At 63.1% G+C, this 11,371-nt stretch overlaps 1 protein-coding gene across 3 annotated transcripts; it reads left to right on the top strand.

The window, feature by feature from the left end:
- Positions 1-7,913: 7,913 nt before the first annotated feature.
- Positions 7,914-11,121, top strand: Myl10 (myosin light chain 10). 3 transcript variants are annotated; one of them, XM_090324385.1, is made up of 6 exons: positions 7,914-7,964; positions 8,430-8,505; positions 8,718-8,822; positions 9,929-10,007; positions 10,813-10,861; positions 10,942-11,121. In XM_090324385.1, exons 1-6 carry the CDS (start codon positions 7,929-7,931, stop codon positions 11,038-11,040), a joined length of 444 nt encoding a protein of 147 aa, XP_090180511.1. In that variant the 5' UTR covers positions 7,914-7,928; the 3' UTR covers positions 11,041-11,121. The 3 variants fall into 3 exon arrangements, with proteins under 3 accessions (XP_090180511.1, XP_090180512.1, XP_090180513.1); XM_090324386.1 differs by having other exon boundaries at positions 10,810-10,861; XM_090324387.1 differs by lacking the exon at positions 8,430-8,505 and adding an exon at positions 8,035-8,077.
- The last annotated feature ends 250 nt before the right edge of the window (positions 11,122-11,371 follow it).

The following is an 11,371-nucleotide window of genomic DNA, read 5'->3' as shown; positions in this document are numbered from 1 at the left end:
TGTGTCTATCTATCTGTGTGTCTGTCAGTCCACTGAGGGACATTAGAGGAAACGGATGGTTCTGTTCCCATCTGCCTGCCTGCCTGCCTGCGTCTCTGTCTCTCTGACCCTGGGAATGAGGAAGACAGTCAAAAGCATCCATGGAGGTGCCCTTGGCTGGGGCTCTTGGGCAAGTGACATGATTTCGGGTGCTGGTACTGGCATAGAACTCAGGACCTCTCACTTGCTAGGCAAGGATCTTGACTGCTGGGGCTGCACCCTCAGCCCCTTTGCCTTTAGCTTGTTTTCCTGGTAGGGCCTTGTGCTTTTGCCCAGGCCAGCCTCGTATCCGGGTCCCCTCCCCCCGCCTCTGGAGTAGCTGGGATTACAGGCATGTGCCAGTGTGCCTGGCAAAGGGGGATCACTTCACCTGTGTGTCAGCCGGTGGCGGGACCCTGTGGGGGGGACACACAGAGATCTGTGTTCACGTAGGACAGAGAGAGGAGGAGACAGGAGAAGCACAGAAGTCTCAGGAACAAGATGGGACCTGGAGTCCCAGGCCCCAGTCTTCTGTGACTCAGGGGATGACGGAACTTTCTGCACCCCGTTTCTTCATCTCTGAAGTGAGGTGATCCAACCTGCAAAATAAATTAAATAAACACCTATGGAAGCTGCACATGGCAGCTGACAGGATGGCTTCATAAATCACCATATAAATCACCGTCTCTCATCAGACGCTGAATCAGACACCAGGCAGCTGGTCTACCCGGCGTGGCCCGCGTCGGCCGGCCCAGCCTTGTGAATAATTCCTCAGGACCTGGTAAGAGGAAAGCTTCCCCGCTGTGGTACTGAGGACCTGAACTCAAGGCTTCCAGCTTCCCAGGCAGGCATTTTATCCCTTGAGCCATGCCCGGCCCCAGGCTCTAGGTATTTTTCAGATCACAGTCCCCTCCCCTCCTTCCACCTCCCAAGTAACTGGGATTACAGACATCAGCTACTACGTTTACTGCACCCCAAGAAGGGACCGGGATAAGGGACCGTATCTAGAGGGCCCAGCGATGTGTGTGCCTCTGTGTGTGTGTGTGTCTGTGTGCAGCATGTGGGCATGTGTATGCGTGCCTCTGTGTGCGTGTGTGTGTCTGTGTGCATGCATGCGTGCGTGTGCATGTGTGCCTCTGTGTGTGTGTGTGTCTGTGTGCATGCATGCGTGCGTGTGCATGTGTGCTTCTGTGTGTGTGTGTGTGTCTGTGTGCATGCATGCGTGCGTGTGCATGTGTGCCTCTGTGTGTGTGTGTCTGTGTGCGTGCATGCGTGCGTGCGTGTGCATGTGTGCGTCTGCTGTGATTGATTCGAGGCTGTTGTCCAGCCTCTCCTCCCTCCCTCCTGCCCGCCCGCCCGCTCTCACGAGGAACGGCCCTGCGTGGTGTTCATCTGGCCCCCATTCTGCCCTGCAGTGTGACTCCGTCCAGTCACTTGGACCCTCTGGGCTCGGGCTGAATCATCTACCCCAAGGCCCTTCCAGAAGCTTCTTTGTGTGCCAGGGGACATGGTCACGAGCTCTGAACCCCCTCCCCGTGTGTGAGTGGGGTTCCTTGTCCCGTCTCTGCTTTGACTGGTGCTTCCTCGGCCAAGTATTGTTGGGAGGGGGATCCTGAGCCCCGGGGTCTGTCTGGGGGCTTGGGCTGGGGTGAGGTGGGATGGGATGGGGGTCTAGGGAGGGGGTCTGGGTGTGGGATAGGATGGGGTGGGGGTCTGGAGTATGTGTTGGAATGGGGTGTGGGTCTGGGGTGGGGGTCTGGGGTGTGTATTGGGGTGGGGTGGGGGTCTGGGGTGGGGGTCTGGGTGTGTGTTGGGGTGGGGTGGGGGTCTGGGTGTGTGTTGGGGTGGGGTGGGGGTCTGGGGTGGGGGTCTGGGTGTGTGTTGGGGTGGGGTGGGGGTCTGGGGTGTGTATTGGGGTGGGGTGGGGGTCTGGGGTGGGGGTCTGGGTGTGTGTTGGGGTGGGGTGGGGGTCTGGGTGTGTGTTGGGGTGTGATGTGGGTTTGGGATGGGGGTCTGGGGTGTGGGTCTGGGTGTGTGTTGGGGTGTGATGTGGGTTTGGGGTGGGGGTCTGGGTGTGTGTTGGGGTGGGGTGGGGGTCTGGGTGTGGGTCTGGGTGTGTGTTGGGGTGGGGTGGGGTCTGGGTGTGTGTTGGGGTGGGGGTCTGGGTGGGGGTCTGGGTGTGTGTTGGGGTGGGTGTGGGTCTGGGGTGGGGGTCTGGGTGTGTGTTGGGGTGGGTGTGGGTCTGGGGTGGGGGTCTGGGTGTGTGTTGGGGTGGGTGTGGGTCTGGGGTGGGGGTCTGGGTGTGTGTTGGGGTGGGGTGGGGGTCTGGGTGTGTGTTGGGGTGGGTGTGGGTCTGGGGTGGGGGTCTGGGTGTGTGTTGGGGTGGGGTCGGGGTCTGGGGTGGGGGTCTGGGTGTGTGTTGGGGTGGGGTGGGGGTCTGGGGTGGGGGTCTGGGTGTGTGTTGGGGTGGGGTGGGGGTCTGGGTGTGTATTGGGGTGTGGTGTGGGTCCGGGGTGGGGGTCTGGGTGTGTGTTGGGGTGGGGTGGGGTCTGGGTGTGTGTTGGGGTGGGGTGTGGGTCTGGGTGTGTGTCGGGGTGGGGTGTGGGTCTGGGGTGTGGGTCTGGGTGTGTGTTGGGGTGGGGTAGGGGTCTGGGTGTGTGTCGTGGTGGGGTGGGGGTCTGGGTGTGTGTCGGGGTGGGGTGTGTGTTGGGGTGGGGTGTGGGTCTGGGGTGTGGGTCTGAGTGTGTGTTGGGGTGGGGTGGGGTCTGGGTGTGTGTTGGGGTGGGGTGTGGGTCTGGGGTGTGGGTCTGAGTGTGTGTTGGGGTGGGGTGGGGTCTGGGTGTGTGTTGGGGTGGGGTGTGGGTCTGGGGTGTGGGTCTGAGTGTGTGTTGGGGTGGGGTGTGGGTCTGAGTGTGTGTTGGGGTGGGGTGGGGTCTGGGTGTGTGTTGGGGTGGGGTGTGGGTCTGGGGTGTGGGTCTGAGTGTGTGTTGGGGTGGGGTGTGGGTCTGAGTGTGTGTTGGGGTGGGGTGGGGTCTGGGTGTGTATTGGGGTGTGGTGTGGGTCTGGGGTGGGGGTCTGGGTGTGTGTTGGGCTGGGGTGTGGGTCCGGAGTGGGGGTCTGGGGTCTGGGGTGGGGGTCTGGGTGTGTGTCGGGGTGGGGTTGGGGTCTGGGTGTGTGTTGGGCTGGGGTGTGGGTCCGGGGTGGGGGTCTGGGGTCTCGGGTGGGTTCGGGGGGGGGCGCCGGGCCTGGCCCTCCCTGATCCTCGTTCGCATGGCTCCACCTAGTGGCAGGTGTGGGAGTCGCCGCCCCCAGGCCTTCCGTGGGGTCAGCACTGGGGCCCAGGATGGGAAGGGACAGGGAGGGGGCGCTGCCCCTCCCCTGCTCCCCGCATCCAGCCTGGCTCCTCAAGCTGGGGCGCTCCAGCCTGGGTGTGCGTCTCGCTTGTCACAGCCTCGTCTTCCCTTGATGCTTTCCAGATGGCTACCCAGCTCTCCCTAGAGGCTCGTCTCAGGTCTCTGCATGACAGCTGGGAGGGTAACGAGCAGGACTTACAGAAGGCGCGTTCGCACTGAGCTGCAGATAGAGGCTTCCTAGGTGTCCAGCCTGCAGGGTCCCTGGAAGAACGGTGGATGGACTGCCGGTCCGTGCACTGCCTCTCTGCTTCTGCCTGTCCACTTGCCCCTGGTCCACTTGCTGCCCGTCCATGCACTGCCTGTGCGCTCGCCGCTGCTGTAACAAGGCGCCTGAGGCTGCAGGTGGAGGGGACCGGCGAGGCCCGGGGCTCTGAAGCCAGGCAGAGAGCGGCTGTGCACTCACGCAACAATTCAGAGAGGGCTCAGCACTGATTTGATGAAAACAGTTCAACAGTGACTGTAAACAAGGCTCTCCTCTTCCTCCCTCCCTCCCTCCCTCTCTCTCTGTCTGCTTGGGGGCAGGGAGAGGTGGGCAGGCCTGGGCAGAGGCCCCGGGGCAGGGCATGGAACTTTCTGGACTCCCAGAGGCCTGGGGTGAGGTCCTGGGGTCCGCCATGCCCTCTCCTGTCTCTCCTCTGGAAGCTTCTGGCGTCCGTGCAGCCTGTGTTCCGCCATGGTGGCGGAGCCCACACCATCTGACGTCTGAGGGCTGTGCTTCCAAGCCAGCCTGGTTCAGGTGGTAGAGCTCCACCCTTGAGCACAAGCCCGGGGTTCAGGCACCAGCAGGCACGCAGTTGCACGCGTGTGCACACATACCCTGTATGCTGTAACAGAGCCCCAAATTGCGTCCAAGAGGCAGCTCAGAGAACAGAGATTCCTCCCCCACCTCCCGCTCCCTTTTCTTTCCTGGGCTTGAGCTCAGGGCCTGAGCACTGTCCTTGGACTTTCTCAAGGCTAGAGCTCTACCACTTGAGCCTCAGCACCACTTCCTGCTCCCTCCTTTTCTCTTCTTTGTCATTCTTCTTGGCTTCCAACTTCCGTCTCCTGACCTCAAGACAGCTGCTCCAGCCCCAGCCATCACGTCGGGACTCCACAGCATAGCAGAAGGCAAGAGGAAGGACTGCAGGAAATGACTTTCCAAATCTCTTTTACTCATCCTGGTGAGCATTTGGCTGCAGATCCTGGTTCTTTGAGAAAGACTGAGGAATCAGGGTATCTCGCTGGCTACATAGGGTTTGGTGTTTGTTTTTTGTTTCCCAAACAGAGCCAGGGTTGTGGTGGGGGTGGCTGCTGTGGGCGCCGTCTCCAGGCCATGCGTGGGGCAGGGTCACTGCCGTGCCACAGCCTGGGGCCTGCATCTCCCGCCCCAGACACTGAGAACCAGGGGTGAGCGGGTACAGAGCTTGATCATGGCTGGGGTCGGCAGCGCAACCCCCAAATCCAGAAGAACCCCAACTTAGAGCCCATCCTCGCCCTTTCTCCTCCTCCTTCCCTGAAGAAAATTCCCTTTTCCATTCCTTCGACTCTCTAATTAGCAGTCGCCAGGACAATGGATTTTGCCGGCAATTAGGAAGTCTTGTCTTTTCCTGAAGCTCCAGTTGCCACCCCACACACACACACACACTGCCCCCCCCCACACACACACACACCGCCCCGTCTGGAGCCTTCCTTTAATTTGGAGCCACTTAGAAAAGACAAGGGGACTTTTAAAACCAGAAAGAATGCATCCGGCTGCCTGCTCCCTGTTTTATAGCTGAGGCTGCCAGAGGCAGGGGGATGTTCAAAGGGCCTGGGGCCAAGGCACCCGGCTGCGAGGACAGCTGTGGGTTTCCTGGCAGAGGGGTGAGGAGGCAAGGCCAGCTGCCTAGCAGACCCTGCCACCCTTCCAGGGATCCTGGGACAAGAACGAGGCCGTGCCTCAGTGGTCCAGCTGGACCCTGGGGTGTCACACCTCCAGGACAGGCTGCTCTTTCCCCGGCCCCTACAAGTGCTCTGTCTCCCGTATCTAACGCCCAGTGGCTGACACACCGCCGTCCCCTCTGGGCAGTGGCACTCCTCTATGGAAGGTGGAGTTCAGACTTCAGGAGTCCCCACTTATGTCTGGCCACTCGCTCGGATACCAAAGAAAGAAAGCTGGGTGGATGAGCCACGCGCTGGAGCTCCAGAGGCTGAAATCTGAGGCTCCATCCCAGTTCCAGGCCCGCGCAGGCAGGGGGGTCCTGGAGACTCTCCTCTCCATGAGACACCAGGAAACCAGAATGGAGCTGTGGCTTAAAGTGGCAGAGCGCCAGCCTTGAGTGAGAAAGCGCAGGGACCCGCCCAGGCCTCGAGTTCAAGCCCCAGGAATGACGCATCGTGTGCACACACGACGACAAGGGTGTTACTGCATGGTGGCCGCGGGACGGGGCGGCCATCCTCGGGGCCTTACCCTGTGGAGTTGGGGTCAGGGGCCTCGGGGTCCCTCGCCTCGGGCCGGCTCTGGGCGCCTTCTGTAATCCCTGCAGCTCGGGGCCAGCTGGAAGGCAGAGGCAGAGGCCTGATCTGGGGACGTGCCTGGCTCAGCTGAGCCTGGGCTCTGCAGGTCCCCCTCTCCTGCTCAGCATGTGGCCCCGGCTCCCCCAGGTGCTGCATGGGCCGTGTTGTAGTTAGCGATGACATGGGGCAGGGGTGCAGGGAATGTCTGAGGATGGAACTTTCTTTCTCTTTCTTCCTTTCTTCCTTTCTTTCTTTTCTTTCCTTTTGCACCCATCCCGGGTCTTGAACTCGGGGCCTGAGCACTGTCCTTGGGCTTTCTCAAGGCTAGCGCTCTACCACTTGAGCCACAGCGCCACTTCTGGTCTTTTCTGTGTATGTGGTACCCAGGAATTGAACCTGGGACTTCCTGCATGCCAGGCAAGCACTCCACCACTAGGCCAAACTCCCAGGCCAGGATGGAACTTTCTGGAAGCTTCCTCTGGGATGACCAGGAAGAACTGCCTTAGGGGTAGGTAGAGGCATGACCCCAGGTGCCTCAGTCTCCCCTCCTGGGGTACGAATAGATGTGAATGCTGTGAGCACTGCGAGCGATGCCCTGGGGGCCTGGCGGAGGCTAGGGCTGGGGACAGCTAAGCCCTGGGGCACAGGCACCGCCTCCGGCCCTGGCAGCCGCTCAGGACGGGTCCAGCACGGGTCGGCAGGCCAGATGGACCCAGGCCACCCGTGAAGCCCGGCCGGCTGGGTCGCCCGAGGCTCTCTCCCCCTCACCCCATCTCAGCTGTTGGCTGGTCAGGCAGGCATGGCAGAGCCCGGCCTCATCCGCACCTCTTCCGTGTGCGGTGAGGATAACGACGGTGTTCAGAAGTTCTGAGCAAAACACGTCCAAGTCTCCTGTCCAGGACGGGAAAGCACCAGGACAAACAGCCAAGCGTGAACGCAGGAAAAGTCCTCTCAGCCGGCCACATCCACCCCGCCAACACGCAGCTAGCTACCTGACGTCATGTACATCTGTCCTCTGGCCGGGCCCTGCAGCTCATGCCTGGAATCCCAGCTACTCAGGAGGCTGAGATCTGAGGCTCAAGGTTCAAAGCCAGCCCTGGCAGGAAAGCCCATGAGACAATGATCTCCAAAGAGCCACCAAAAAGCCAGCAGTGGAGCTGTGGAAAGGTGCAAGGCCTGGAGGGTGAGCCCCGGGACGCACACCCCCCCCCACACCACACACACACACACACACCACACATACACACACACACACACACACACACCACACACACAGAGCCATCTAGGAGATCATTTGAAGGTGTGGGAAGGGCGTATGCAAACGACATGCAAATGAAATGCTAATGGTCAGTCCCCTGACCTTGACCGGTCCTGCCTGGGACAGCACTGAGCCAGGCCCTGAGACCCCGGAGATCCCTGGCTTAGCCACCGCCGGATCCGGCTGTGGGCCTTGGCCGAGGATCACAGAGCCCCCACGCCTGCCCCGGGACTCCCAGGAGCACTATTTAAGGAGCTGCCTCCATCCCCCTCCAGCCCTGGTGACAGGCGGCACAACAGTCCACAACATGGTAGGCTGCTGGGGGGCGGCGCTGGGGGTCCCTCACAAACGGCCAGCTAGACAAGGCCCTGCCAGGCGTCTGTGCCACTGTCGGCGCTGGGCGCTCTGCACAGCGCACGGTGGGTGACTTGGGGTGGGCAAAGCTGGGGCCGGGAACTGCGGGCACGAGGATGGGGCACAGCTGGGGGGAGCAGAGGCTGGTGTGGCCCACAGGCCGGGCCTGTTTCCCAGAAGCCAGGAAAAGCCAGCAACAAGTGGCCTGGGTGCCACTGTTCCCGACCCAGGCTCTGGGAGGGCGAGGCTGGTGAGACCTCCTGGCTGGCTCGGGGAGTGGGGGGGTGGCTCGGAGATCACGGCCCAGGGCCTCCCGGGAGCAGGGGCTCCACAGCCTCCCCATGTCTCTGCAGGCGCCCAAAAGAGCACGGAAGAGGGCGGAGGGGGCGGCCGGCTCCAACGTCTTCTCCATGTTCGACCAGTCCCAGATCCAGGAGTTCAAGGAGGTGGGGGCAGCTTTGCGCCTGCGCCACTACTGGGGAGCCAGGGGGCAGGGAGCCCCGAGTGTCAGGGAAGTTGGGGGCCTGGGACCCACTGGCCTGCGTAGCCCCCTCTCTCTGTGACTCGTGAGCCTTTGCTCGCTGCATGCCTCGGGAAGCCCTCCCCCTCCCTCTCCCTCCCCCCCTCCCTCTCCCTCCCCCTCCCCCTGAGCCTCAGTGTCCCTGACTATAGAAAGGCTCCCGCATTCATCCTGGCTATTCAGGAGGCTGAGCTCTGAGGATGACAGTTCAAAGCCAACTAGGCACTAAAGTCCAGGAGACTGTCATTTCCAATTAATCACCAGAAAAGGGGACGTGGGGCTGTGGCTCCAGGGGTGGGGTGCAGCGCTGTGGGTACCCTGGGGACGGGGTAGGGTGGGGTCGCTCCGGGTCACCTCTGCCCCTCCCCGCCCCCCTCTCCTCCCCCCCCAGGCCTTCACCATCATGGATCAGAATCGGGACGGCTTCATCGACAAGGAAGACCTGCGTGACACCTTCGCTGCCCTGGGTGGGTGATGGTGCCGCGGGGAGCTGAGCTGAGACCACCCCCAAAGAGAGGGCCCTGGCAGGGCGGGGTGAGGAGGGGACCCGGCCCGGCAGCTCCTGGGCCTGTCAGGCTGTGTGATCGGCAGCTTGTACTAAAGGTCTTGGGGTCCCCGGGGGTGGCCGCAAGTCCCCGGGACCCCCACCCCCCTCCCTTCAGACCCCGCCCTCCCCCAGGCCGCATCAACGTGAAGAACGAGGAGCTGGAGGTGATGGTGAAGGAGGCGCCCGGGCCCATCAACTTCACTGTCTTTCTCACCATGCTGGGGGAGAAGCTGAAGGGTGAGGAGCTCGGGAGGCGGACAGCGGAGGGCTGGGCGCCTCCACCCAGGGCGTCGGGGGCAAGGCCAGCCCGGCAGCCAAGTCCCAGAGGCAGTTATGTCCCATGAACTAGCGAAAAGCTGAGGTGGAGCTGTGGCTCAAGCGGTAGAGCGCCAGCCTTGAGTGAAAAAGCTCAGAGACAGCGCCCAGGCCCTGAGTTGAGGCCCCAGGACCACAAGTGCGCGCTCTCCCCCCCCCCTCTCTCTCACACACACATGCACACACACACACACACGCACACAGAAGGTCCCAGGGCCTGAGGAGGGGCTGGGGTCCAGTTGATGTGCCTGGGCCCTGACCCCAAGCACCACCCACCTGATGGGCCACTGTCACTGCCCTTGTAAGCTGGGGTCCACCCCTGCTGCCCCCCCACCCCCACAGGCTTTGAACCCGGGGCTGTGCAGGGAGGGGCAGTGGCTGGCCCAGCCCCAGTGAGCACTGGGGATCATGGAGACTTGGGGAGGGGTCAGGGAGGGAGGGAGAGGGGAGGCCTAGGCTCTGGGCCCCCGTGGCCTGTGGCCATGGCAGTCAGGGTGACCTGCCCCACCCCCCCCCAACTCCGCCCCAGCTCCTCCTCCTCCTATGGGCCAGAGAGTCTGCGTGCAAGGCTGGCACATGGAGGCCTGCCTAGGCTGGCGCCCTGCCGCCTGCTGTCCCTAATTGAGACAGGGAAGCGGCCTGTGGCTGTTTTATGAGGCCCTGGGGGGGAGAGGGGTGACATGCTAAGTGTCCAGCCCCCCCCCGCCCTGTCCCTCCCCTGCCGACCCTGAGGTGTGCGGGGCTTGATGGAGGGGGCGTCCTCTCCACCTCACCCCCCCCTCCACTACTCCCCTCCCCGCACCCGGCCCCTCTGGGAGCCTGTGCCAGGGGACACCGCATGGTCACAGCTGAGGAAACTCGAGCCTCAGTTTCCTCATCTGTAGACTTGCGCCGGGGGTGAAGCACTGGCGGGGACAGTTGTGAGCGTTGGGGGGGGGGGGTTCTGGCCCGCGGGCTGGGCCCTGGTGTGGGGCTGGAGCCGGTGCCTGGCCCTGCCTGCGGGTCTGAGCCCGGTGCCCTCGGCCTAGGCACGGACCCCGAGGAGACCATCCTCCATGCCTTCAAGGTATTCGACACGGAGGGCAAGGGCTTCGTCAAGGCCGACTTGTAAGCACCCCGCTTGGCATGGGGTCCGGGAGCCCAGGAAGGGGCTGGAGATGGGCGGGAGGGGGGGGAGGCTGGCCTGCGGGCTGACACCCCAGTTCTGGGGTACATGGGGAGTGAAGTGCGCAGCCTGGAGGAGAGGATCGGCGGGGTGACCCCACAGGCGCCAGCCCAGCCCCCCATTCTGCCCCCCACCATCCCCAAGCCCTTTGTGCTTCAGGTGCTGAGGTTTTTGGGGTGCTGAGGGAGCCAGAGGTGGGGAAGAGAGGGCAGGAAGGCCCCATCTCAAATGTAATGCAGACTTGGGGGCACAGGTGTGCGGCAGGGACTCTTGGGTGGCCCTGGGGGATCTACACCCCTTGCTGAACCCTGAAATGCTGGGGAGCCCCAGGGGAGCCCCCAGGCTGGCTTCCGCCCTGCGCCAGCCTCCCAGCTCAGGGAGAGCTTGGGGGTCAAGGCCCCCCCAGAGGCCGTAGAACCCCGGAAACCATGAATGTCCACAGCCACCGAGACCATGGAAAATGTGCATCATACCAGCCACAGCATGGGGGCCCCTGCCCGCCCTGCTCACCCCACCCCGCATCTCCACACCCCACTCACCCCCCTGCCCCCTGCCTTGCGGGCAGACTGCCAGCCTCACCGGCTGGGGGAGTCAGGCCCCAGGCAGGACGGGGGGCCCCGGGGCCCCCTGAAATTGAGTACAGAGCAGGGCACCCAACCCAAGGCCCCACGATCATGTGGGGAGCTCAGGATCTGGCACGGGGGGGGGGGCACCCCACCCCTGAGCCTGGCTGTCTCCGCTGAGCAGCATCAAGGAGAAGCTCATGACGCAGGCCGACCGCTTCAGCGAGGAGGAGGTGAGGGCCGGTTTTGGAGGTACTGGGGCCCCCACCGTGGTCCCACTAGTCTGCCCCCCTGACCCCTGCCTCTCCTGCAGGCCAAGCAGATGTTTGCGGCATTCCCGCCTGACGCCTGTGGCAACCTGGACTACAGAAACCTGTGCTACGTCATCACGCACGGGGAGGAGAAGGACTAGGGGATGGGGGGAGGCCCGGTAGACGGGGGACCCCAGGCCGCCAGGCACAAAAAGAGAGTGGCTCCTGTTGCCCTCGTGGGGCGCAGAAGGACACCAGAATAAAGGTGGAGGGGCACTGAGCTTGCGTGATTCATGGAGTCCTTATAAAGACACCAGGCATTCCTGTGGCGGGGCGCCTGCCGGGACTGGGGTCCCTGGAGTCACACCAGTCGCCTGGTACTTCTGAGCTCATCACCAGCTTAATGGCCACCAGCTGGGCTGCAGGGCGTGGGCTCGGTGGCTGAGGGTTTTATTGAGCACCTAGTGTCTCTGGAGCCTGTGCCAGGCCCCC

This window comes from Megascapheus bottae, chromosome 34 (genome assembly GCF_031878675.1).
Source record: "Megascapheus bottae isolate mThoBot1 chromosome 34, mThoBot2.hap1, whole genome shotgun sequence".
Lineage (NCBI taxonomy): Eukaryota > Metazoa > Chordata > Mammalia > Rodentia > Geomyidae > Megascapheus > Megascapheus bottae.
This window is presented reverse-complemented; position numbering and strand designations above follow the sequence as displayed.

Coding starts and splice junctions, on each gene's coding strand:
- Myl10 (XM_090324386.1), top strand. CDS start 7,929: ATGTTCGACCAGTCCCAGATCCAGGAGTTCAAGGAG. Junction 8,506..8,717: donor TGACACCTTCGCTGCCCTGG/GTGGGTGATGGT, acceptor GCCCTCCCCCAG/GCCGCATCAACGTGAAGAAC. Junction 8,823..9,928: donor GCTGGGGGAGAAGCTGAAGG/GTGAGGAGCTCG, acceptor CCCTCGGCCTAG/GCACGGACCCCGAGGAGACC.